The sequence below is a fragment of the Oryza glaberrima genome, chromosome 2 (genome assembly GCF_000147395.1).
Source record: "Oryza glaberrima chromosome 2, OglaRS2, whole genome shotgun sequence".
Taxonomy (NCBI): Eukaryota; Viridiplantae; Streptophyta; class Magnoliopsida; order Poales; family Poaceae; genus Oryza; species Oryza glaberrima.
In genome coordinates this window covers 29,048,209-29,075,141 of record NC_068327.1, presented here as the reverse complement: position 1 = coordinate 29,075,141, position 26,933 = coordinate 29,048,209, and the positions used below count along the sequence as shown (strand labels likewise).

Below are 26,933 nucleotides of genomic sequence, written 5' to 3'. Positions count from 1 at the left end.
TAGAGCCTGGCGACGGCGCCCTCCCCCCCCCTCCCGCGCGCGCGCAGCGGCTTCCCGCGCCACTCCGGTCAACCACCGGCTCCACCTCGTCCTCCTCTCCTCGTTGCGGTGGCCCCCTTCCTCGGTAGCGGTGATGACCTCCTCCTCCATCCCCCTCTTGCGGTGGTCGAGCAGCGGCGGCGACGACGCCCTCTCCAAGCGGCTGTGGCGGTGCCCTCCCCCACCGTGAGCAGCGGCGGTGGAGGTGCCCTCCTGCGGCTTCCCACGGGCGGATCCGGCGGCGACGTCGGCTTCCCGCGTCGGTCCAGTCGACCACCGGCTCCACCCCGTCCTCCTCTCCTCATTGAGGCAGCCCCCTTCCCCGGCAGCGGCTACGACCTCCTCCTCGTTGGGCGCAGGAGTAGGCGGCGGTTGGAGCAGGTGTTGCGGTGGCGGACACGACAGCGACGAGCTGGTGGTGGTGGCGGGCACGCTAGGGCTCCTCTCTTTGTGATGAATTTTTAAGAGATTTGTTTTTCATTTTTTTCTCTTTTTAGTTGATTTTCCCCTTGTGATTGAATCTGTGATGAATTGGCTTCCTAACGAGGTGAATCAGTAATGAATCGGCTGCAAATCCGTGGGTGGTTTAGTGGGTTTCTTTTTTTTTTTTTGCGATTTCTTCCATCCCTAACACAATCGAATTAGGATGTACAGGTTTACGGTCGAATACACGGACAAAAAATTAAGGTGATGAAAGAAAAAATACGAATCTTTTAGTTAGTTAATATTTGAGTGGCATTTAAATAATGAGTAGACATTCTCTCGAGGGTTTATAATAGTTTTCATGTTTTGTGTTCTTACCATGTTAAAATAGGTTGAAAATGATAAGAGAGGAGCGGGCTCTTTGGGAGCTTCTAAGCTTTAACAATCTCTAGCTACTCCAATCAATTTAGATATAAAAGCCACAAAATGAACTACATAAAAACCAGGACGCAACTCAGAATTGGGTGCTCGATCCTGGGGTGGGAAAATCGGGCGCCATTATGCTGACGTCAGCAAGATGCATGCGTGCAAAACCACTTTAAACTATTTTTTTCTCTTAAATTATTTATCCAAATCATGATTCGATTGCACCATTAAATTCGTTGCAATTAAATCTTTAAAACAAGACCACACATGGATATATTCCAACAAAAAAAATTAGCTTATTATTGAATTATTTTTAAATGTTGCACACTGTTCCAACAAGTATATTGGAATTATTTCACTAAATTGAAATGTTTCAATTGTTTAAATCGGGCGTTGTTTCACCTTATATAAAAACAATATTTTAGTTCACTGCAAGATTTGATCCTTACACAGTGAAACATTATAAGTACACTAGGTGAAACATTTTTGTGGAACAAAAAATGAAACGAATTCCCTTAACAAAAGAATGTTTCAATTCACTACAACATTAGGTATATATATATATATATATATATATATATATATATATATATATATATATATATATATATATATATATATATATATATATATATATATATATATATATATATATATATATATATAGTGAAATATTATGTGTACACTACTTGAATTCCAAAATATGTGGTGATTTTTGCAACGGAGTATGTGGTGGAAACATGTGGTAGGTTCAGTCACGGACATGTGGTGGGCCAGGGGGGCACGTGCGCGCGTGTGTGTGGGGATGGGGGGGGGGAGCGACCGATTTTGCTCCCTCCCCCGATCGACTGATCGGGAACAATTTCGTAAGAACCGGAAGCTGAAAACTTCATCTTAATTTTTTTAAAATAGGACATTAGGCATAACACTAATTTCCAACAACAAACTACAACTGTATACTAATGAGTCATGACTCATTAATAACAAACTAGAACACCACACCGCCCGAAGCGGACGGCCTGAACTGACGATGCACTCACCCCAAATCGCACAAAGCGGCAGGATTGCTAATTGGCGCGTGCGCGCCAGATATGGATATGGCGCGCGCGGCCCCCACCACGTCTCTTTTGCGTCTTTTTCTCTTTTTTTCACGATTCTTTTTCTTTTTTTTCTCTCTCTTTTTTTGATTTTTTTCACGCCTATTAGCAAGTTTTAAACCATAACTTGAAAATTTTTAAATCTTAACTTTAAATTTTTCAAATTTGGATTTGAAAGTTTTCAAATCTCAAGTTGAAAATTTTCAAATATCAAGTTAAAAGTTTTCAAATATTTCAAATCTGGATTTGGAAGTTTTCGAATATCGAGTTGAAAGTTTTCAAATTTTCAAATCTCAAGTTGAAAATTTTCTTTTTTTTCAAATCTGAACTTGAAAGTTTTCGATCTCGAGTTAAAAGCTTTCGAATCTGAGTTGAACGTTTTCAAATCTTAAGTTGAACGTTTTCAAATCCGAGTTGAAAGTTTTCAAAATTTGACTTAAAAATTAAAATCTTAAATCGAAAGTTTTCGAATCTAACTTAAAAAATTTTCAATCTGTTAGTAAAAAATCTAAAAAAAAGAGAAAATCTTCATAATCTTCCCTAATTAGCCGTCATTAGCGTTAAATGTTATAGTTAAGCAGGAAACGCGGGTGGTGGTTCCATGCATGCATAGCCAGCCCATCCAGGATTCCCGGTCCGATTCTAACTTTATGCCAACGAGGACGCGTTGCCATATAAGATCATCCAATGCATCTAGTGAATCGATCCCGATCGATCAGAATTAATCTTATCTCCCGTCCTCCTCGTCGCCGCTACTCGCCATCGACGATCCCATGGAATCAGGATCGATGGATATCACAGCCATCGACGATCCCAAGGAGTTTGACATGCTGCTGGGACGATGGCACCCGATCGAAGGAAGTAGCGGCTACGACGGGTCACCGTTTTGTGAAAAGAGGATCCAGATCGTGACGGGGAAGACGACGACACCGCCGCCGCCGCCGGCCACACCGTTGTGTGCGGCGGCTAGGGGCAGGTTTGCTGCCTGCCCCGCCGTCAGGCACCGTACGCCCAAGGAGAACGCGCGCCTCCGGTACGTCGACTCCGGCAGGCAGCGCCGTGCCGCCGAAGGGTGCACGCCGCTGGGGCGCTCCCGCGATGTGCGGCGCCACCGGCGCGTCTACCGAATCACCGTCTTCGCCGCCGTCGACCACGACTCCTTCGCCGCCCGCGGCGCCGAAGGGACCATGCTCCTCCACCGCCACGTCCAACGCTCGGTCGTCGATGGCCGCGCCTCGCGCATCTCGGTCGGTTGCCGGATCAAGCACCACCGCCTGAGCGGCTTGGTCCCCGCCGCCGAGACGGGCGCCACTTGCCCGCCGCCGGCCGCTGACTCGGCGGCCATGGAGGGCGGCGTCGCGGAGTCAGAGTCGCCGCCGCCGCCGCAGCACCCTCTCGCCGACGCTCTCGCGTCGAGCTTGGATTCTTGCACGCTGGCCTCCGACACGGCGGATCCCGGGGACGGCGACCTCGCGCTAGATTTACCGTTCATGTCAGTTTGACAGAGGAGACAGCAGCCTCGCGCTAGATCGAGTTAGTAATCTACTTAGGTTGCATGCATATTTGATTTCAATTTAGGTTACCAAATTAGCACGCATGTTTGATCACGTCTCAATTTGAATAAAGCTCTATGCTCACCCTACAGATCAATGCAGCATTTTACTATCATTTACAAAGGCAAACTTTATAATCGTCACAATATTTTCTTAACAGCCATCCATCTATATACACATACATACACGACAGAAGAACAATCCCACGGCAGATTGTGATTCGTAAATAATATTACAGCGGTGCAAATTCCATCAGTAGTATAATTAATCATGTTACCTAGAGATCCAGCCTGACAGCCGCAACACAAAACATCACAACAGAAGCAGGTGCGTTCGTCGTCGTGCAGTAGGCCCATGTATTTGTATTTGATTAATGCACAGATGGTAGAGAGTTATTCAGACATCTCAACCAGAAGCAACTGAAGATGCATGAACTGTACAGGAGAAAATGGAGCATTACCATCCATGAGCTTCTCGCATGTTTGCATCCTATTTTTTCCTTTTTTTTTTTGTTTCATTAATTTGATTTGATCACAGCGTTTGGTTTCCTTTCCCCGTTTTCAATTGCAAGGTCTGCCGCAATTGCTTGTGTTCTCCAGTGATCATGCTTGCCGTGCAACCAACATCAAATCAGCTGCTGAAAATTGCTACTTGAACACTAGACGAAACCAATCGAGTGAAAGGCTTTAGTAGCTTCTTGTTTGGCTCAGCGGATCGTAGTCATATGCTTCGCCAGCCTTTACAAACCGTCCTTTGACCCTTTTTCTCACATCTGCCCTAGCCTTACGAGAAGCATACCTTATCTTCTTGTCAAATCTGTTAAGAAGAAAATATGTGAAGAAAGGCCATATAATAACTTCTTTTAAGAAAAACATGAAGTAGCATTCGCACTAGGAGCAAGCATCCACATGTCTACAATGATCACGTGTATACGAAAATATCGATTTGGCACAGTAAGCTTTTTAATATAGAATTCCAAAGCTGAAAATTGAATGATACTGCAGCCACATTCTTAGCTGTAATGCATTTAACCATGGCATATCAAGTACCAGTATGAACTTACTTTCAAAAAACTGAAAAAGCACAGTAAGATGCACTTACTTTCTTCTCTTCTTCTTCTCCTTGTACCGTGTAAGAGCATTATCTCTGCTGCCTCCAGCAGATGAACTTTCAGGACCAGGAGGATGCCAGGGTGGCTCACCCATAAGGATCATTGATGATACCCCACAATCTTGAAAATCTCCAGCACTGCTTTCACCAGTCAAACCAGAGAAGGAAAGGGATATGTTGGATATAGCCTGCCTACCAGGAATACAATGGCTGGAATCAGCCCTTGCAGCTGGGTTTGACATCCCAGAATCAACAGATGCGACATTGCTACATTCTGGCTGCACAGGTTTGGGCTGCTGAAAGTATAACAGTCATACCAAAATTTTAGTAAAATAATTAATAGCCATAAAATGGACGATGAGATATGCAGACATTCCACTCCTAATTAACCCAATCAATCATTTAATGATTCTCAGTAAAATGGTAGGGTCAACTCGATATAAGCACAAATGGAGGAAAACGAGATTAACCCTGATTATGGTGGGAAGGTCAGAAATAGCAAAACAGAGCTCTTTTCCTACAACAAACACAGCAGATAAAAAGACTATATGCAGAAAGGTACGGACCTCATTAGATTCATCTGCTGGCACATCCTTCATTTCAAAATAACTGTCAATTCCAGCATCATCAAAGAGTTGTTCTGTTTGAACGTGAGAGGTACCGAATAATTCTTCATAATTCTCAAATGTTAGGTCAGCATCATCCACACAGAAGTCTCCATATACGCTCCCATCATTGAACATATCTTTGTCTGTGACACAGGGTGCCTGAATTATGCAACCAAGTTTCGATAAGCACGCAGTGACACCATAATGACAGGCATCGCAGATGACATTTTCATGAATCATGATATTGGAAATACACAAATTCCAACTGCAGCAATTGTTCAACCATCATCATTAGGGAATTATAAGATCTAGGTGAATTCACATTCAATGGTAAAATTATTAGAAGATAAGAGTAACTTGCTCGGCAGGAGAAAAACACCAGGAAAGCTTTGACAGTGTGGAACTCTTAAGAAAGTAGCAAACAGTAATAAATAATGACCAAAAGATGGTCATTGTACCATTGGTCAAACTACAGAAAGTTTTCCCTTTGAACGTTCACTTCTAGAAGAAAACCAAAACAAAGTACATGGTCGAAACCGCAACCACGCAGTGTGAACATTTGGTGTAATAATATGTCCATGCAATATGTTATGACTTATGCAGAAACTTAGCAGAATACTTGAATAGGTTTTGGAGGGGAATGAGAAGCATGCACCTTAGGCGTCGTTGAAACTGGCTCAGCTGGCTGATCTGAATTAAGTGGCAGAAGATTCATCCCATCTCCTGAAGAAGAACCTATTAAAGGTTTGAACTTGTCTCCTGTAGGTAAATCACTCATGAGTGCTGTGCTAGCTATATCCAACAAGCGGCCATCTTCTGGAGCACCACAATGGTTATTGACGTCATTGTCATTAATGCTCATCATGTTTATTCCTTCCTCACAGTTTGGCTCCGCAGCTACAGTTGGGATATCCATACTAAAGGACCAGATTCTCGAGAGCTCTGCCGACGATGGGCACCCCGAGTAACAGTTTATGGTCTGCCTTTTATGCCCAGCAGCTGAGGATGCTGCCCCATGTCCATTCCAGTCACAGTTTTGGCAAAGTGAGGTGTTCTCTTCAAGACAACGGACTGCTGCAGGCTGTCCAACACAACGATCACAAAGAAGGGTTCTTGTATGGCGTCGGGAAAGGGCATTGGCTGAATGCACATTACGATCACACGACAAGCACAAGGATGCTGCATCTGATCGGCAATAGACCATTGACCTTTGCTCCCCGCAGAAATCACAAAGAGCATCCATGGTCCTGTACAGTACTGGAGCACTTCCACTAGCACTGAGTGCCACAAGAACAGCCACCTTCCTGGCTTTTTGTTCAACAGTTGAATTCAGTGGGATCCTACCAGGATACTGGTGTGCAAAAAGCCAAAAACAAAAATCAGTAACAAGTAACAAAACAACAAACTTATAATTGAACATTATGGAAAGAGAGTAGTATATTTTTTTAATGGAAAATATAGCAAATATGTGCACACTTCAAATTAGAAAAGAAGGGACAGATTTTGCAGCCCATGTTACATGATGAGTTTGTTTCCATTCCTTGGTAAGTGTTGGAGATATATAAGTATATTGATACAGGCCATGAAATGAACCACTTGAATTGCTCTGCAACCAACAGAAACATTTCAATTGTATCACAACAAGAGCAATCAATATATTCATTGACTTAGTAACAATTTAAAATATAGGTAGCGTATAACAATTTGTGAAGACTTTTGAGTTTTATTATCCCACCCAAGATTTGCTAGCAAGGGCATAAAGAACTCAGAAGTCTCTGAAATAGAAGGGCACAAAACTACTTGCAGGAAGTTCTTCTTGGTAAATGTTACGGTTTTATCTTCTATCCTATGTACTGTCAGTCTGTAACCTGTAAGCGCATGTTCTCTGTAAAGCATACAAGGGGAAAAAAAGTATCCATGTTTAAAAAATAAGGGTCAATAACACCAATTCACTAGACAAGTCTAGCAGAGAGCAGTACAATGCATCTGATAACAATGGAAAAACATGAAATTAGCAACATGGAGCTATGCAGCAAACAAATGCTAGCTGCAGTTGATAGCATTTCTGAGTTAATAAAAGTCACTTTTCGTACCAGCATGGGATGGCTTATTAGCATGCATGGGCAAGAGCTAGAAGCGGCAATACAAATAGGACTTCACCAGCTGTGCATCCAACAATGATCCTGGTTGCTCATTTTATTATGTCCCTTTATTTTTGACGCTGGTATGTCCTATTTTGCATATCAAAAGGGCACCTTTTCTGAGCACTAATAATGTAAATCAACAAGCATGCATCTCCACAATACAAACAATTTTATCGGGACTAATCCTAAGTTTTAAATAGCACTAACCCCACTTCTCTGATCATATAAAGCATGCCGTGTGTGGATAAAAGCAACAAACTTTCTGAGCCACTCAAATAAGCAAGAGAAATGTTATTTTGTTTTTTAAGATTATCCAAATTTAAGAATACAAAAGGGCTTCCTTTCTGCATCTAACCGCAGTTGCCGCTAGACGACTATTATGTCAGTAGACAAAAGGGCAGAGGGGATGAAATTGTTAATATTTTCTAGTTGAAAACTGAACTGGATACTGAAACATGCTAAGCCATCGTACTTGTATGTACTCCAATTAGAGAAAGAAGAATAATCAAATTCTGAGCAGCTAAAGTCCAGCTCAAAGCTAAAGCCGGACCAAAAACCACTCACGTACGCTCCACGCAACACGAGAGAAAGCGTGAAGTGTCCGCAAAAAGAAAGAAAACCAAAAAATCAGTTCAGACTCCCCAACAACAAACACCCTGGAACACCACAGAAACGATCAAGCGGACTCGAAATCGAACACTCAAACCCAATCCCCCCCAATCCACCGACATCCATGATCCATCCCCCCTCCCAATCCCAATCCCAGTCCCCTAATCCAGCAGCAGCTCACGAAATCCACCAAACAAGCGGTGCTGATGCGGCTAGCCTACACAACGCAAATCCAACCCAATCCAATCCCCACCAAACAAACAAACAAACAAACAAACAGCTCGAGCTCGCGAGACCGGACTCACCGAATCGGCGCCGCCCCGGATCCACCCCTGCTGCGGTCGTCGGCGGCGGCCGGCGGAGGAGGACGACGACGAGGGACAGGTATCGAGAATCTTCCACGGAAACTCGAAAATTAAAAAACGACTTTTCTGGTGCGCGAAAGGGAGAGCGAGCGAGGAAGAGATAAGCGAGGAGAAAATGGAACAACAGGTGGAGAAGCACAAGAGACGATGCGCGAGCGAGAGAACGAGAAGACGAGCAGCGAGTGGGGGGAGGGGAGAGGAGGTGGATGAGGAGGAGGGGGCGGTGGGCCCCACCCGGGGTGCCCTTTTTGCGCTTTTTGCTCGAGAGAGAGGGGCAGGACCGTAATTTGCGTCCGAGATAAGGGGGATCCAGGGCGGGCGCCACGTGCGCGGTCCTTTCGCCAAGTGGCGGCCCGAGCCGATTGACCGTTCTGCCCCTCGCGGAGGTCTCACTCGCACACCGCTTTGTCGTGACGGGGTTGATGTCATTTTAAATTATAGAGTTATCAAAAATATGTAATCTCTTCATTCTAAAATATAAGAATTTAGACAGACAGCATGTCCAAATTTATAGTATTAAGAAATATTCCATCCGATTCTAGATTCTTATATTTGCCTTTCCAGATTCGTAGTAGTTAAAAATGTCTTATCCGGATCCAGTAATAGATTCTTATATTTTAGGACGGAGAAAGTATATGTTCAGTTTTTCACTAAACTTCAATAGATACATAAGAAAATCATACCAAAATTTTAATAAATATTGCCAACTTATTAAAATTTTGATATTGTTAAAATTTGGTAAGTTTTATTTTGACTGCAATTTGAACAACCCATTCGTTTCACTCTCTCGTCTTCGCCTTGCCTCGCGCTGTTGGTTTATACGGCGAAATTCGCCATGTGCAGACGCTCGTTGCGGCGGCTTGCCGGCTGGCTGGCTGCCGTTCCGTCCGATCTTTTCACATGGTGCGAGGAACAAACAGATCCAGGCAAAGGGAGTTCTCGCGGAAGCAACCACACAAGGAAAAAACCAGGCCATGCAATATTTGTGTGAGGGTAGTAACCAAACTAGTTTATATATACGCATTAAGATCCTTTAACAAATCACTGACACGTGAGTCCATAATAAAGAGGGCTCACATGTCAGTGACTCAAAGTCATGTGACTTAAAAGTTAAAGGATCTCGATCCCATATATACGGCATAATCGAACTCTAGTGATGAGGTGCAGAGATTAGACGACAGATGCTATACTTCAACCATAAATTTAATAACGAAGATATTATGATTGTCACAATATATGAATAATCAAGCCTAGCAATGTTTGTCATGGTATCTCGCACCTAGTCTAATCTATCCTAATAGAAGGTGCTACGTTTAAAGGATAATATAAATCATATAATATAATGTGATTATGAAATTATGGAATAAAGTTTGTGAATTTAGAGATAAAATAACGAAGTTGTGGTTGCGTGGTGAAATAGCGATCTTACCGATTTAGGAGTGCATTCTCAACGACCGATCATCGGAAGCCTCTGATTATAGTGTACTTGCAGCAAGTGGATGAGCATGCCATTTATATATAGGGTGTCTCTAGAATCTAGACATGAGAAAAATAGCAGTAAGCAAGTGACTCATGGGTTCTTCTTTTACTCCATTCGATTCTGAATGTTAGTAACATTGACAAAAATATATGAAACGAATATATATTTGAGATAATTGGCTGGTCACGAAGGATGGAACGCTTTCTTTTGTGAAACAATAGAATGCAGTTCGCATTGAGGGAAAATTAAGGTAGGAAAGGTCGTTGCATCATTTCAACCGTCACCAAACGATCATTCGTACTATAAAGTATGAACATGAGAGATATGTACTGTCTATATATATTAGCTTCGATAATATATAACATACTAAATGACATTAAAAAAATAAAGCAATGACAACAACAGCCACATCACATCATTTTTAGTTTTTATATGTTCTCTTAACCTCGGCTCCACGAGATAATAGGTTGGATATCTTTCCTTATACTCCGTCTATCCCATAAAAAACCAATCTAATATTGGATGAACGTATCATCTAATACTAGGCTGGGCATTTTTTATATGAAGGGAGTAGTCTTAAAGGTGTGTGTGCTTTATACATTGACGGTGTTCGAAATGACAAATAAAAAAATAAAGTGGGCCAATAATGCAAATCTTATGAAATTTTTATAATGGCTCCAACAACGTACTGTAGTTATTTGAACTTACGAGGATTGGGCAAACATTGGTACATCATTTGGTTGTCTCGCACGCTTGTTGCTATCTAACATGGATTATGAACAAGTTGCTCAATTGTGAGGATTTTTCTTTTTATTATGGTTGATTGGTTGACCGCTTTTCTCAAATTTAATTGATGATAAAAAAAATTATTGAAAGCAAGTTTCAAAAAAAAAAATCTTCAAAGCAAAAGAAAGAAGAAGACAGGACGGTATAACATTTATTACTCCTACCTTGGAATTTACATTTTGTGATTACTTCTGACGCAAACAAAAAACAAACATATTATCGAGACTCGCTAACCATGTGCAGTTGTTTATCTGAAAAGGATAGAGCAACCATCAAATTGGTCTCTCAAACAGTAGAACATGAAAAGTCACCAATATACATGGTACTCGAACAGTTGAATCCAAAAGGTCGTTGATACGCGAAGTGAGTATAATTTAACTGGTTAGATTTTTTTAAACCAGTTCATCCAAGTTTAAATTCTAGATTTAATACAGGTGTTTATATTTACGGCTACTTATCCTTTCAGTGGTAGGTGACACATCTGTTGCGTTCGTGGTGAGTTATCAATCTCAAGATATACCGATTCAGTCTTTCAGAGGTGCTCATAGCGTGTGTGCATTCATCTAGGTGATATATCCATCGACAGCGAGGTGTCCATGGTGACTTAGACTCAGTCTTTCAGATATGCTCATAAGGATAGGGTATGTACGTGCGTTATGAATGCCTGCATTTGTACTGTTTTTTTTATAAAATATACAAAGATCGCTGATACGGTACAAGTCGCGCGCTTTTAGAAGGATGAACAAAGTTTGGAGAATACCATCACTCCATCAGTCTCTAAAGGTTAGACGTGCAACGCTCCTTGAAAAATATGCTAAGTGTGAAATATTATCTTCTATTTGAAGGCAATATATGCATTTTTTAACGAAATGATAGAATGTAGTGTCATCAAAAAGGGCTACGTAAAGAACGGTTTTACATTATTTTAACTGTCGCTGCAAGATTCTTCAAGCAGTATGAACAATTTTAACCGGACTGGTTTTTGATTAACTTCATAAACAATAATATGGAACGGCGTCGCAAAACAATTATGGCATCTATTATCTACTCCTCTCCTTTCATATTATAAGTTGTTTTGATTTTTTTTAGCCAATTTTCTTTAAATTTGACCAAAATTATAGAGAAACAAAATAGCATTTTAATACAAAATAAATATATTATTGAAATATATTTAATTAAACCAATTTAGTGTTCTAGATGTTGTTAGATTTTTTCTATTAACTTGATCAAACTTAAAAAAAAATTGATTAGAAAAAAATCAAAACGACTTATAACATGAAACGGCGTGAGTAGTTGTTAGCTTACCGCTAGTACAAAAGTTAAAGTTTAGAGTTAATTTTGGAAGTTTTTTCATCACAATCTATTTTTAACCCCTAAGTTTTCAACCGACAAAACATATTACTCCCTCCGTTTCATAATGTAAGTCATTCTAACATTTTCCACATTCATATTGATGTTAATGAATCTAGACATATATCCATATAGATTCATTAACATCCATATAAATGTGGGAAATGGTAGAATGACTTACATTGTGAAACGGAGGAAGTATATAATGTCACTTTATTTTTAAAAAAAGGGGTCAAATAAGCAAACTAGAAAAAGTAATGTCAATTTGATACTTAGGTTCTGAAATATGGTCAAATGAGCAATTGTTTCTATATAGAAAATTTACTGATAAATTGATGTCATAGTTAATGTTGCTTTGTTTGGGCTTATGAGTTACTCCCTCCGTCCCAAAATAAGTGTAGTTTTGCACTATTCACGTTCAACGTTTGACCGTTCGTCTTATTAAAAATTTTTTATGATTAGTATTTTTATTGCTATTAGATGATAAAACATGAATAGCACTTTATATGTGACTATTTTTTTTTAATTTTTTCATAAGTTTTTCAAATAAGGTCACTTTATTTTTAAAAAAGGGATCAAATAAGCAAACTAGAAAAAGTAATGTCAATTTGATACTTAGGTTCTGAAATATGGTCAAATGAGCAATTGTTTCTATATAAAAAATTTACTGATAAATTGATGTCATAGTTAATGTTGCTTTGTTTGGGCTTATGAGTTACTCCCTCCGTCTCAAAATAAGTGCAGTTTTGCACTATTCACGTTCAACGTTTGACCGTTCGTCTTATTAAAATTTTTTTATGATTAGTATTTTTATTGCTATTAGATGATAAAACATGAATAGCACTTTATATGTGACTATTTTTTTTTAATTTTTTCATAAGTTTTTCAAATAAGATGGATGGTCAAAGGTTGGACACGGATATCCATGGCTGCATTTATTTTGGGACGGATGTAGTATCAATCCTAGCTTGTTCATTGCATCCAGCTGTCATTGGAAGATTCTTACTACCATGAGCCTATGATAGGCTAAAATTATCTGCAAATTATCTGAAGGTAGTAGTAGCGTTCCTGCAAATTATCTGTTGGCAAAAATACCCCTAAGCTGAACTGAAGCATATCCAGGAGGAATCAACACAAGGGGGAGCAGTGTCCTTTTTGGGGTCCAGTGGGTGGAGCCCACCTCCTGCCAGGACTAGCCAGTGGCAACTAATCGCCGGTTTCCAAGTGGATTGCAATTTTGACTGTTCACCGTTTAATTTTCATCGTCCATCCTGGCGTGCAAACTGCCTAAAATTCGAAGACTGTTGGCAACATTTACTGTGTTCTTGTCGTGTACCAATATGAACACGCACCGGTGTGTATGTCTCAACTTAAACCTGTAGTTTACACAGTTTCAGCTCCAACTCCATCTCTCGGGAGCTAGAACTCAGCCAAACAGTTTAATCTCTATCTAAAATAGAAGTAGAGTTGGGTGGAGCATTCTCACAAAATGAATTAGAGAGGTGAAGCTGGGTTTAGTCAACTCCATAACTCCACTTCAGATTTAACTCCTGAAACTAAATTTAGAAATTGTAAGTATACTAAACGGGCCATTAAATTCATGTAAAAGATATATGAAAAACTGATTCGAGTTAACAAAAGCTAGGGGCAACTAGTAATTTAAACTCTCCTAACCTCACAAACAAATCTCAAGATTTTCACAAGCTATGCCACACGTATTGTTTCTCGGTGACTATATTCTAGTGGTTTTCTGCCTAATAACTTTATTATTATCTACACTTTTTTCTCTATTTTCATAGCATGGTTTTCAAACCAGGAAATGAAACAGAAAAAAAAAAAAAGACCAGCCAAAAGCCAACCTTTTTACCGCTGCTGCTCACTATGCGTTCCGTACTGGCCGTCGCGCTCGTTGATCCGGCACAAGAAAAAAAACGGAGCGGATGCACGTTTTTCACGTATACCGGTATACGTCGCAGCACACCGTACTAGTACAACACATTCCTATTTCCTAGAGCTAATTCCTAGAGCTAGCAAGGCCAGGAAGTCGCGTGACACTGTGACTGCGTGTGTGAGCCTGTCTGTTGTTGTCATGACAGCCATCATCCAGGTCAGTAGTGCCACCGATTTCCAAGGCCGCGAAAATGAAATGACACGTTGACACTGTGATAGATACATACACACCGTCCTATAGAAAACAGCTTAGTACTAGTACCAAATATAAGATATTCTAGTATTATAGATCTGAACATATATATGTCTAGATTTGCTTTTTATAGGATGGTGGGAGCACACCATCCATCCCAAAATAAATTTATCTATGAGTTTCTATGTCTAGTGTTTAATCGTTTGTCTTATTTAAACTTTTTATGATGGGCATTTTTATTATTATTAGATGATAAAACATGAAGAATACTCCTGCATGACTTATATTTTAATTTTTTTATAAATTTTTAAAATGAAATGAATGATTAAACGTTAGGCACATAAGCGCATAAATGAGGACGGACGGTATAAAAAAGCAAAAAAAATACTTGTGCATTATCTGTCCACGCTACCAGCGGTACATTGGTGGAGTGTACGTACTACTCCAGTGGCAGTAGTACTGCACCAGTCGGCTGCACTCCGGTACGGTACGTATCATACCGTCCTTACTGTACTGTTGTTGCTTCTGTGCAAATCAGAGGGAGAAAGGTCGCCGGCTAGTCGGCAGGGGTGAAAAGAAAAAAACACTCAAAATTATTGGCATGGATCGTCATCGTCTTGCATTGAGCTCAGTCCGAACTTGAAGCCATAATAACGACTTAACGAGTGAAGTCGAGCTAAGCTGTTAGTTCCCGAGCGTAATGAGTCAGCTTATGAGCTCCTCCTTATATCAATTTAAACTATAGGAGTAGTTATCTTATTTGGACGGAGCCTTTTAACTAGGACTTAAGTACTTTAATTATTTCTGTACTATTTTTATCTAGTGGCTTCTTTACTAATTAGTGTTTGCTATTATGTTAACATAAAATAAACTGATAAATATTCAAATTAAAAATTGATAAACTTTAAAACTACATGTGAAAGGGCATATAGCCTAGTGGTTGCAGTGACCTGGGTAGCACCCGCTTGATAAGCTAAGTTCCTAATTTAAAAAGGTTGCATATATCCGATTGGATATAGAGGCCGGGTAAAAAAAATATCCATCTCTAAAAAAACAAAAAAAAAACTACAAAGACGATGCAAATGCGGTAAATCTTGTTGACGGATCTAATGGGCTACTCCCTCCGTCCCAAAATATAATAACCTAGAATCGGATGGGACATTTCCTAATAATACAAATCTGGATTAGTAGCCTCTATCCCAAAATATAAGAACGTAGTATCGGATGAGACATTTCCTAATACTACAAAGCTGGACATGCCCCATTAAGTTCTAGTTTTTATATTTTTAGACGGTGGAAGTAGCTAGCAAGCTAAGGGTTTTTTTTTAAGAATTACACACTACAACGCAGACACTCACAATGCACGCACACTCACCCCTATGAACGCACGCACGCAAACCCTACCCCTATGAGCATCTTCGAAGACTGGGCCGGCAAATTTATTCTGGAGATTGACAAAGTCACCAGAGACGCCTCGTTGTTGACGGGTACGTCGATTACCACTGAAAGCACAAAACCATTAAATCCTGAAAAATTTATTCCCACGAGAAATCAAACCCAACACCTAAGCTTTTTAGATCTATAGATTTAACAAGTCGGAGTCAAGCCGGTTCATTAGCCACACCTACCATGCTACCAGCCGGGTCGCTGTTCCACAGTTCGGTCATGGTGCGATTCCCGTGTGAACAGTGAAAGGTACGCCTCGATGCCGTCGTGCTCGGCCGGTCGGTTCTCGCGTGGAATATGTTCTTTGGCATGCCACATGTTGCTGCTTGTGTGTTGTGTCAGCTTGGATGGTGCATCACTCTGCAATCTGCATCAGTGCAACTGTGCCCCTTCGGTTACTTGAAGGCACAGTAGAAAAGAATCGAGAAACACTAGTGCTTAGCACAAGACACCTTGGACATGTTGATGTGGAATATCCTGCTTTGGCGGCAAAGCATCCGTGATCCGTCGTGTATATGGTCTTATTCTGATGTAATAGTATTTAATCATTGTACATATGATACCGATTGCTTCGTTTGGGCGTCTTATCGATTAATCCTAAGAATTTCTAAGTAGATCGGATCATCGGAAATATAGATGTTGAGAGAGACGGAGGAAAGGGAGATAAATTTGTCCCCAAGGATATAATATATGTTATCTACTCCATCTATTCTAAATATTGCTACTTACGGGATTTAATTTGTCTTAAAAGTTCTTCACCTATTCTCTCATCTTAACTAATCATAATTTTATCTCTTTGATTTTTTTCATCTAATTTCTCATCTTAATCTAGCACCACCATCCTCATTTAATTTCACATATATCCTTAATCATATTTTAAAAAAACTCTATTCCACCTATCCCAAAATGTAATAAGTTTTAGCATTCGGTATAGGGTGTTAAGGAAATGGTGGTAAAAAGAAAAACTTGGTTGCATTATTGGGGTGGATGAGATATATGTCCGGACTTATTGCATTGAGACTATAATAGCAAATGATAGTATGGATAGTTTAGTGGTAAAATCATATTTTACAAGTATTATGTTGTTATATTCATGATAAAATTTGAGCTCTGGAAGATGTTATATTTTGGGTCAGAGAAAGTAAAAGTACTTATATTTTTATAAAATGAGGGTGTACATAATTAGCATATGTGTCCCCCTTTTTTAAAAAAATGGAAAAAAAAACTGTTATGTTTGTTTTGTTATTATACTTTAATTTCAACCTTGAAAATAAAACATGTTTGGTGTCTTCACCTTCTGTGGCTAATGGCAACTTGAACTTGTCTTTGTGTAGCTGGAAAGCTACTGCCCTTATCACGCAGTCTTCTTTGTTACCGATTCTCATCATTGTTAAACCAACACACCATGCTTTCATGTGTCTCATCAAAAATGTCATATATAAGACTTGGTTTCCAACTTACCATCCGAACCATGTTTTCTTTTAGGCCACGGTATTGTTGCATTCTCTCGGAAATCATGGGAGCCTGCAGCTAAAGATCGAAGGGATGCAACTGGAAGGTCATGAAGCATGATGTCATTTCGCTTATGTGTAACCATCGTCACTGATTTGCGCCACCAGTCAAGTAGTCAACACCGCTCTTTAGGCCATCTGCAACACGAGCCAAGCCTGCCTTTCCCTTAACCGTCTCTTGACCTGGTGGTGATAAGAGTAAATCTAATAATATAATCTACCAATATCTTCGATTTCTTTTTCAAATCACCTACAATCAACTCAAGAGATAACTGATACAATAGATAGGCTCTTCTAACTTAATTTAATCTATGTGAGGTTCCACATTTGTATCTTTTTAAGTTGGCAGCTGCACTGCATCTATCTTGAAGCCCTTCCAGAGCCAGCTGTAGATTAGGGCAAGTATAATAAGGGCTAATCAGCCTACTATTAGCCCATACATGTCATCACAATCCAAGCTGGATGAGATACAAAGGAAGAGAGAGAATGAAGCAGGCACTCATGCAATCGGCGGCCCGGCCGAGCAACAAGATGCATAAATAAGCAAACATGGAGCCTGTATATCAGCCGATACTGTCCATAGACCACACGTTTTGTGGGCCTTTTGCATCCCGTGTGCCATCTTTCTCGTCCCTATAAAAAAATGCTAGGGTTTAGCGGTAAATCCTTCACTGACTCCAAATACCTTCTCACAATACCAATCAGCCAACACAATCTTGTTATACCATGGGTCGATCGAAACAGGGAATTGCCCGGCCCGCCGCCTCAAGCTTTGCCAGCATCCTACGCATCTGGCATGTGGTTGGCTACTCCGCCGATGCAGGCCTCCTTTGCCCTTGGTGGCTGCCAAGGTACGGCGGTTGCATTTGATTGTACTGACATGGCTAAGTTAATAGCTCACTTTATATTTCCTTTCCTTTTCTATCTCTTCCACATTTGATTGTACTGGTATAGCTAGGCTAATAGCTACTTCCTCCGTCCCACAAAACATGACGCTTTAAGGTTTCAAAAGCAAATTAGCTAGAAGGAAAAATAACCAAGTTGCCCTCACTTAATAATAATCAGATGTCATTTCATTGAGTGCAGGGCATTCAGTAGGAATACTTATATATCTCTGCACACTGAAGTTATGACCACAAAAAACACGTGGCAAAGCAATCATGAGCACATTCAAAAATTCAAAACAGATGGCCATTAAATTGCTCAAACGACATGTTTTATGGGACACTGGTAGAACCTTTAAACGTCAGGTTTTATGGGACGGAGGTAGTAGCTAATAAACGTGATCTATTATACCTGCTCCATTATAGTAATTTTCATCTCTACAATGGTAAAGGCTAGCTAAACTATCTTTATATTCAACGAAAGTAAAAAAAAATTGCCAATGACATTATAAAAGTACTACCTTCATTCTAAAATATAACAACTTATGTTATAAGCTTAGTAGCTATATTTGAGATGGAGGTTAGTATGTAGGAAAACTGATTCGGTCTAATTGGTAGGGTCAAGTCGAGTCCTCACAAGGAAAGGAGAATTTTAGAAGAAATTTTGCAGGAACAAAACTTAGTTCTGGTATAAGGTTTTTTGGATGCTGTACTAATATTGTCATCATTTATCATACTTTTGTGCCACATTTTACCTTAGTTGTGGTCAATAAAAAAATAAGTCACACATTAGCTAGAAAAAAAGATGTGCCACACTTTTTTGAGTTGATGACATGTGGGACCATGAGAAATAAGAGAGAATCTTGCCACAAGTGTGATCATAAACCAAACAATGAGTTGACTTGATCAAACTTGTCTAAAATATGAGATATGGTAATTTTTGACAAGTTAGGGAGTGAACCCTCCTTCGTTCTAACTGGATGTAGAAGAACGAGAGTTTCCTTTCCCCCATGATATATTCTAAGGGATGGATACATACATCCACTACTAAAACAGAAAAGTTTAGGCTGTGTTTTTCATTTTATAAAACATATCACCAGAGTGATCCGGCTTTTTTTAGAAAGCCCAACAAAGTTTAGGCTGTGTTTAATTGTGCTTTGGGCGTTAATCTCTAAAGTTTGTTTTGAATTTAATCTTAGAATTAATTTTAGTGGTTCTATTCTTCACTTTTATCGTCTAGCTCCATTTTGGTGATAGGCTGATAGCCAACAACATAGGTGAATATCTACTTAAAATTTTTCGTAAAAATCAAACTTTAAAATTGCCCTGAATCAATATATAATCCAAAACTACAACTAACCCAGCAGGCCAGCACAACCTTGCAGATGACAACATTGTTCATGCCGTTATGGGCTAATGTGCCTTTTGCCTTTCATGGCAATGACTAGTCTTTTGGACCCAGTGTGCCACATCAATGTGTCTTAGAGGAAGTTTAATAGTATAGCTACTATTAGCTACAATTTCTCTACAACTATATGTCCAGATTTATAGCTAAAAATTATTATATTTTAGGACGGAGAAAGTAATTTGATAGCTCATCCATACAATAGTTACATATAAATATATACTAAATAATTAATATATGGTCTCATATCTTATACACACATAATATTTTGAAGTCCATGCTATAACTGACTACAAATCTGTAGCCCGCTTTTCTTCTCTCTTTTCTCTTATCTTCTTCACATGTGTATATAGTTTATTTGTAGTCTATTATTGAACTCGCTCCTAGAGGTGGTGTGCAGCTGATGTCTGAGCTGGCATTGTTATCTATTATGGTCTGGGCCCGGGGTGGGCCTTCTTTGTTGATAGTGGATTTGATCAGTTGGCTGTCACTCCATCTGGCAACGTTTTCTGAGTGGAAATACTAGTCTAACCTTGAAAGCGGTGATGCGTTGTCTCAAATATTTGTTGGATTTTTCTCTTTTATAAAATGTTGTACAATATTAGTAGATTCATTGACCATCGTTACAAGCGCTTTCAATTACACAGATTCAACCCCTTATATATATTTTTGGATAATCAACTCCTTTTCTATAGAATTGTTATTATATTATAATAATATATAATAAATTGATCACTTTGTTTGGATTAAAAAAAAGGATGAAGAAAACATGACGGGCCAGGAGTAGGCTCTCCAAATTCCAACCAATCTGACTACAATATCCGATTTGCAATTTTTTAGACGAAATATATCTGATTTACGGATTATCTGAATATCCCCACACGCCATAAACAGGGTATTCCGTAGCCCAGGTCTATGAATTCTATATCCACATTTGGATGGGAATCATACAAATACATACTCTGATCCAATTGATTGACATAGGAGTATCAACAATCAATCCATACTTAATCCATGAGAGATGCGAAAAGTCCAAGGCTTAATTAGTAGGCCTAAACTCTGACGGCCTAAAAAACACTTCTTCCAAAAAATAAACACATCACAAGCCCAAAACATGGTCGAGACAATAGCAAACTGAAGGGCAAGCTCCATACAGGTAGGTCACATTCCATGGCTTCCATGCAGTTTTTTTATGAGTACAACACATTACACATCTACAGAACAGAGCTAACCTAGCCAGGTACCTAATGCTCCTAATGCTCGCCCTCCCTTCCAAACACAAACATTGAAATGGCTTCTTTCCTGAGGTCTGCAGTCACAACCAGAAAGCTTTGCAAACAGCATTGGTGTAACATGGGTTGGAGGCTCTCATCCTTCTTTTCAACACGTCAGGATCATCAAATGCGGTACAGTTTACAGCTTCAGCTCATGCATTCCTGGCCACAATTGTTTTCGGTTGCAGCTCCAAGTCAAGAGGGAAGCCCACAAATAATGGCTCATAGTCACATCTAGAACAATAAATGGAGTTCACTGATTATATGTGATCATTCCTCACCTGGAGTTAATCTCCTCTGTTGCATCAGTTACTCCAACTTCTTCATTAGTTACGACATCTACAACAGGCTCATACAAGTACCATTCCTTCCTTTTCCTGTTACAGAGGAAATACAAGAGCAACTTAAGTTAAGACCAAATAGTAGTAATCATGATAAATGATACTCCACAATTAAACAATGGATAAAGCTGCGAAAATTCTTTGCCTTCGTCGCTTATTGATGGGGAACAATGGATCTGATCCCTCATACAGGCGAACATATAAGCATTAATTAACATATCAAAAGCTTCTGTAACAGCAGAGCTTACCGAACGACACTCCCTTTGCTGCCGAAATACTTGAATAGATCTAGTGAATTGTTCATGGCTTTACTGCAAAAACATGGTCACAGAAATTTGAAATATACCAAAAAGGATAGAGTGTAGCTTGAATATTCATTTGTCGCACAGTTCCATTGAAACTTAAATAACACTAGACACTTGCACAGACCTATTTGAAGCAAATTCTGGTGCTCGCCTCCCCTTCTTTGAAACTCTAGCTGCTTCCCTCATAGCAGAAACACTTTGACTAGCAATCTGCAAAGACAAATATTACTGTTTTTTTCGTATCAACAACGATCTTACCGAATAAGAGGGTAACCATAAACGTGTAAAGCAATTACAGCCAATTTTTTGCAAACTCAAATAGCAAGGGCAGTATAGCTAACCTCATAAAGCTGCTCGCGGATGGAGACAGCTATTGCAGGCTGCACATCAATCACAATACTTTGTCAATCCAAAACAAAGTTGCAGAAATAATAAAATTATGTGTTTACAGGAAAACATCACCAGCAAGAAACTATGCAAAGAATCACAAGCACTCAAAGCTTTGCCACTTCAAAATCCAATGGAATATAATGGCACTACAAGATTTTACCATACTTACAAAAGTCGAATAGTAGAGTTGGGTCCAATAGCAGCAATAATTGAAAGAGCTCTTTTGTCATTAGTTGCAAGTAGGTTTAAACAAGAGTTTCAAGTTAATAGCACATAAAACTATAGGTTGATGGCATATACACCGAGCCAAAATTACCACTAAAAGACAAGTGTGCAACATAACCCCAATGATTCAAAATGAAGAGGACAGGCCAACATGAGGTTTTTCTTTCACATACATGCTCGGTAGGACACGGTCATTCCCTCATTCAAACTCAGTTACAAATTAGTTTTTTTTTTTAAAAAAAAAATTATCCAAGTGACAAGGAACCAACCTTCTCAGACATGATACTTCAAATGAATAAACTGTGTCAAAAAGGAAAACATAATTCATCAGGAATTCAGAATTTCAAAGCATACCCCAACTTCAGGATCTGTAATGTTCAAATCGTCACATAGCGTCCTTGCAAATTCCTCAGGATCACTATCCAGGTTGCCTATATCCTGCAATTCAAAAATTGGCGTGAAGACAGAAAGTTAAGTAAACAACATATTCGAACAACTCGATAATGGAAAATCTTCCAAATAAACACAAGAATCCTGAAATGTACAGATGCACACTTACCCACAAGAACTGATCTCTAATTACAGTATTGTTTATCCGGAGGTCAATCTGCACATTCATCACCACTCCAATTCATATGGTTGAAACAAAAGGTACAAAAGACAATCTGCGGTTAGCAAGAGAAGGCAAACCTTGAGGGGCACAATCTTCTCCCTGATCTGCATCTCCTCTCCCTCGTAGGAACGGAACTCGGCCAGTTGCCCCTGTTAGAAACACACAAAGAACACATATGAATACAATCTTGCAAGATTTGCAGGACACCCTGTATGAAACATTCATCTTAGGATGGAATCCAAAGGGGGGCACCTGGATGGAGTGGAGCATCTGGGGGACGAAGTTGGCCGGCAGCTTGAGGTCCTTGGCCGTCCTCTTCGCGAAGCTTATGATCTCCGAGTCGGGGTCTGCACCAGCGCAACAGAGGAAGAGGAAGATTTGGATCGGAGCAGACGAGGCAGCAAGCAACCAACCCAGAGGAGGAGGAGGAGGAGGAGGAGGAGGCGATACCGCATGGGTTCCAGGTGAAGGCGTCCCTGTAGCGCTGGCCGTCCACCTCGACGTCGACGCGTATCGGCACCAGGTTATCCCTCGTCGGCCTGCGGCGCGGCCGCGTAGGCGGCGGAGGTCAGGAGGTGGAGATGCAGAAGCAACGCTGCCGAGAGAGGGGCAGGGGAGAGGGGGAGACGACGTACATGCGGAACTTGACAGACGAAGGCCTGGCGGCGCCGAGGCTCACCGTCTTCATCTCCCTCGCCGGCGGGCGGCGGCCGGTTCGTCGTCGGTCAGGGCGGGCGGCGTCGCCGGCGACGTGGCTGCTCGGATTCCTTTTTTTTTTTCTTTTCTTCTTTTTTTTTTCTGAGATGAGGACTTCCTAAAGCGTGAAGGGCTGAGGCCCATTCACTGGAGGCCCCAAAATAAAAAGCCCATCATGGCCCAAAAATCCGAGACCTAAGCCCATTAGAGCCCAAATGACATCCATCATCACGGCGCGAACTCCGGCTTTCCGGCCGCCACCGCCGCCCGCGTGTAGCAGCAGCGGCAGCTCGTTGCCCTAGCTAGCTAGTGCCCGCGCCACGCGACTCCTCGCCGGCTAATTTTCTCCTTCTCCTCCTTGGTAACACGGGAAGGCGAGGGGAAGATGGGGAGCTGTCATGACCGGCAATGGTGACACTGAGAAAGAGGTTTAACTGTGAATGATAGTGTGTGTGTTTTGGGCTAGACTTTATCAAATAGAATGCGGCCTGCGTGCCTTAAATCGTTTGGGCCAACGGTCCATGTAATCAGGAGATAAATACTCGAGAGAGAGAATGGCTGTGGCCAACCTGGCAAAAAGAAATCGAATCTATCTCTCTCTCCAAACTCTGTCTCCCCTCTGCCTCAGCTCTGTTTCTCTTCATCCCCAACTCCGATCTCGTCTAAATATCTCTCTCTCTCGTCGGCGGCGAGTTTCGCGGTGGCGTAGTGTTACAGTGGTATCAGAGACAGGTTGTGGGCGTCGCCGTGCGTTGGATTCTTCCTGATTCACCACGGCGCCCGCAAAACTTTCAGCCCCTTTGAAGCAAGCTATGGACTCCATGGAGTCCAAACTCTTGGAGAAGTTGGAAGGCATCACAAAGTGGATGCACGAGATTGATCAGCGGCTGGATTCCCAAGGTGGCAGTCTCGAGAAGGTGACTACCAAGGTGGATCTCGCCATGGATTCCGTCGGCAAGGTGCAGCAAGAGTGTGCTGAGTTGGCCCGTTCGATGAAGCGGGTGGCCAGCTGCTCTGATCAGGCCGGGATTTTGGGTTCGCCTTCCGGGATCTCGCAGGTTAGTGCAAGTGGTTCCGCGACTCCTCCGCCATTGAATCCACCTGTTCCTCCTGTGTTGGATGGGGTTGATTTGGGTCGTGGTTTTGGTGATGGGATTTATTGGCATCATCAGCCACTTCCTAAAATGGATTTTCCTCGTTTCGATGGTTCTGATGTGCGGATTTGGTTGGATATGTGTGAGACTTATTTTGACATGTACCAAATCACTCAAAATTTCAAAGTCTCTGCTGCTGTGTTGCATATGTCGGGAAATGCGGCTCAATGGTATCATTCTTATAAGTTAGTGAATGAGGTTAACTCTTGGGATCAGTTTAGAATGGCAGTCGCAACAGAATTTGAGGGTGTTGTGGAACGTGAGAAAATGTCTGCACTAGATACTCTGACTCAAACTGGTACAGTGACTGAGTATAAAGAACAATTTGATTCTCTTGTCTATCAGATCAGAGTGTTTGATCCATCTGTGGGGGGTAAAATGTTAGTGACTCGTTTTATGAATGGTCTTACTGAAGAAATTCGAGCTGCTGTTGTTGTTCAATTGCCTGACACTGTACAGAAAGCATCTGCTATTGCTCTTATGCAGGAATCTGTCTTGGCTAGTAGAGCTACCAAAGCTCTCAAAGGGAAATTTGTGAAACTTCCTCAGTACAAGAGTGATGTCAGTTCTGATACTACTCCAGGTCGAGTAGATAAAGGGGATCTATGGAAGGCTAAGCAGTTGAAAGACTATCGACATGCTCAGGGTCTTTGTTTTAAGTGTAGTGACAAATATACTCCTGAACATCGTTGTGCTGTTGGAGGCCAAATCAAAGCTATGCAGTTGGAAGAGGTGCTCACTGATGACATATTGGATGCTGTTATTGCTGCAGAACAATCTGATGATGAGGAGGACTGTCATATTTCTCTGAATGCATTGACAGAAGCTCACCTTCCTACTACTATTCGTTTGAGAGCATTGGTTCACAGTAAAGTCTTGTTACTTTTGGTGGATTCTGGCAGCTCTCACAGCTTTATTGATTACAACTTTGCACAGATGCTGGGTTTACCTCTAAAACCAATTCCTTCTACTCTGGTGAAAGTTGCTAATGGTGATTGCTTACCTTGTCAGTATGTGGTTCCTGGTTTTTCTTGGTGGATTCAGGGGCACACATTTACTTATGACATGAGGGTGGTCACTTTGGGGGGTCACGATGCCATCTTGGCTATGGACTGGCTTGAGCAATGGGGGGAAATGTCTTGTCATTGGGCTAATAAAACACTCAAGTTTCAGTATCAAGGGTCTTGGATTTCTCTTCAAGGAGTACAAGATGCTGCAGTCCCTTCTGAAATTGCTGCTGTCACTCTGCCACAACTTTTGAAATGGCATAAGGGTTGTGAAATATGGGTTGCTGCTTTGTTGGAACATTCCCAGGATGATGTCCAGCATGTGATTCCTTCTTCGGTGCAACAATTGTTAACTGACTTTGACGATGTCTTTCACGATCTTAAGTGTCTTCCCCCACACAGGGTTTTTGATCATGCTATTTCTCTAGTACCTGATGCTACTCCTGTCAACTGCAGACCTTATCGCTATTCTCCATTACAAAAAGACGAGATTGAGAAACAGGTGAAAGAAATGATTGATGTTGGTTTAATTACACCTAGTATGAGTCCCTATGCATCACCTGTTTTACTTGTCAAGAAAAAGGATGGTAGTTGGCGTTTTTGTGTGGATTACAGAAGATTAAATGCTCTCACCATTAAAAGTAAGTTTCCTATGCCGGTTGTTGATGAATTATTGGATGAGCTCTCAGGCACTAAATTCTTCTCTAAACTGGACTTGAAAGCTGGGTATCATCAAATTCGAATGGTGGAAACTGATGAAGCCAAGACAGCCTTTAAGACACATCATGGGCAATTTCAGTGTAGGGTTATGCCATTTGGTCTCACGAATGCACCCTCCACCTTTCAGTGCCTTATGAACTCAGTCTTTGCACCATTTATCAGGAAGTTTGTGTTGGTGTTTATGGATGATATCTTAGTTTATAGCCCTGACCTTGATAGTCATTTGCATCATCTTCAGCAAGTTTTTGTTATTTTGAGGCAACACCAGTTATTTGCTAAGAGGTCTAAATGCTCTTTTGCTTGCCCTCAACTGGAATACTTAGGACATATCATTTCTAACAAAGGAGTTAGTACTGATCCTGAGAAGACAGCAGCAATGCTGGCTTGGCCTGTGCCTACTTCTGTTACTGAATTGAGGGGATTTTTGGGACTGACAGGCTATTACAGAAAATTTGTTCAGGGTTATAGTATCATAGCACGACCATTGACACTCTTGTTGAAGAAGAAGGCCTTTCTTTGGACTGATGCTGCTCAGCTTGCTTTTGATGAGTTGAAGACAGCTATGAGTAACACTCCAGTGTTAGCTTTGCCCAATTTTCAGCTTCCTTTTACTTTGGAGACTGATGCATGTGCTTATGGTCTTGGTGCTGTTTTAAGTCAGCAGGGTCACCCTATTGCTTATTATAGCAAAACTTTGGGTTCTGTTAATCAGAAATTGTCCATTTACGAAAAAGAGTTTCTAGCTATTATGATGGCTGTGGATAAGTGGAGATGTTATCTGCAGAGAGGTCCATTTATCATTAAAACAGATCACAAAAGCTTGTGTCAT

At 40.9% G+C, this 26,933-nt stretch overlaps 3 protein-coding genes across 7 annotated transcripts; 1 reads left to right on the top strand and 2 right to left on the bottom strand.

Annotated features, from left to right (window-relative positions):
- The first annotated feature begins 2,706 nt into the window (after positions 1 to 2,706).
- LOC127763597 (uncharacterized) lies at positions 2,707 to 3,627 on the top strand. The gene has a single exon (XM_052288351.1). The coding sequence runs from the start codon at positions 2,759 to 2,761 to the stop codon at positions 3,485 to 3,487; it is 729 nt and encodes a 242-aa protein (XP_052144311.1). The 5' UTR covers positions 2,707 to 2,758; the 3' UTR covers positions 3,488 to 3,627.
- Positions 3,628 to 3,653: 26 nt separating this feature from the next.
- Positions 3,654 to 8,578, bottom strand: LOC127763596 (zinc finger protein CONSTANS-LIKE 9-like). Of its 5 annotated transcripts, none has more exons than XM_052288349.1 (6): positions 8,315 to 8,578; positions 6,776 to 6,862; positions 5,912 to 6,607; positions 5,215 to 5,415; positions 4,640 to 4,944; positions 3,654 to 4,354 (listed from the first exon to the last, which is right to left on the bottom strand). In XM_052288349.1, the coding sequence occupies exons 3-6, from the start codon at positions 6,497 to 6,499 to the stop codon at positions 4,225 to 4,227; spliced, it is 1,224 nt and encodes a 407-aa protein (XP_052144309.1). In that variant the 5' UTR covers positions 6,500 to 6,607; positions 6,776 to 6,862; positions 8,315 to 8,578; the 3' UTR covers positions 3,654 to 4,224. The 5 variants fall into 5 exon arrangements, with proteins under 5 accessions (XP_052144309.1, XP_052144307.1, XP_052144306.1 ...); XM_052288347.1 differs by lacking the exon at positions 8,315 to 8,578 and adding an exon at positions 7,350 to 8,142 and having other exon boundaries at positions 4,640 to 4,941; XM_052288346.1 differs by lacking the exon at positions 8,315 to 8,578 and adding an exon at positions 7,350 to 8,140.
- An 11,788-nt stretch (positions 8,579 to 20,366) lies between these two features.
- On the bottom strand, positions 20,367 to 23,334 carry LOC127761321 (chromatin structure-remodeling complex protein BSH). Its single transcript, XM_052285595.1, has 11 exons — positions 23,163 to 23,334; positions 22,978 to 23,066; positions 22,780 to 22,874; positions 22,605 to 22,676; positions 22,474 to 22,521; positions 22,269 to 22,352; positions 21,641 to 21,679; positions 21,424 to 21,509; positions 21,243 to 21,305; positions 20,935 to 21,030; positions 20,367 to 20,815 (listed from the first exon to the last, which is right to left on the bottom strand). Exons 1-11 carry the CDS (start codon positions 23,213 to 23,215, stop codon positions 20,806 to 20,808), a joined length of 735 nt encoding a protein of 244 aa, XP_052141555.1. The 5' UTR covers positions 23,216 to 23,334; the 3' UTR covers positions 20,367 to 20,805.
- Between the last annotated feature and the right edge of the window lie 3,599 nt (positions 23,335 to 26,933).

Bases quoted from the DNA above. Each gene is read 5' to 3' on its own strand.
- LOC127761321 (XM_052285595.1), bottom strand. From the start codon at position 23,215: ATGAAGACGGTGAGCCTCGGCGCCGCCAGGCCTTCGTCTGTCAAGTTC. The intron at 22,522-22,604 runs GTTTGCCTTCTC...ATGAATGTGCAG, and splicing joins AGAAGATTGTGCCCCTCAAG to ATTGACCTCCGGATAAACAA. The intron at 21,510-21,640 runs GTTAGCTATACT...TTGTCTTTGCAG, and splicing joins TCCGCGAGCAGCTTTATGAG to ATTGCTAGTCAAAGTGTTTC.
- LOC127763596 (XM_052288346.1), bottom strand. From the start codon at position 7,373: ATGCTAATAAGCCATCCCATGCTG. The intron at 6,608-6,775 runs GTAACATGGGCT...TTTGCACACCAG, and splicing joins AATGGAAACAAACTCATCAT to TATCCTGGTAGGATCCCACT. The intron at 5,416-5,911 runs GTGCATGCTTCT...TGCATAATTCAG, and splicing joins CAGTTTCAACGACGCCTAAG to GCACCCTGTGTCACAGACAA.
- LOC127763597 (XM_052288351.1), top strand. From the start codon at position 2,759: ATGGAATCAGGATCGATGGATATCACAGCCATCGACGATCCCAAGGAG.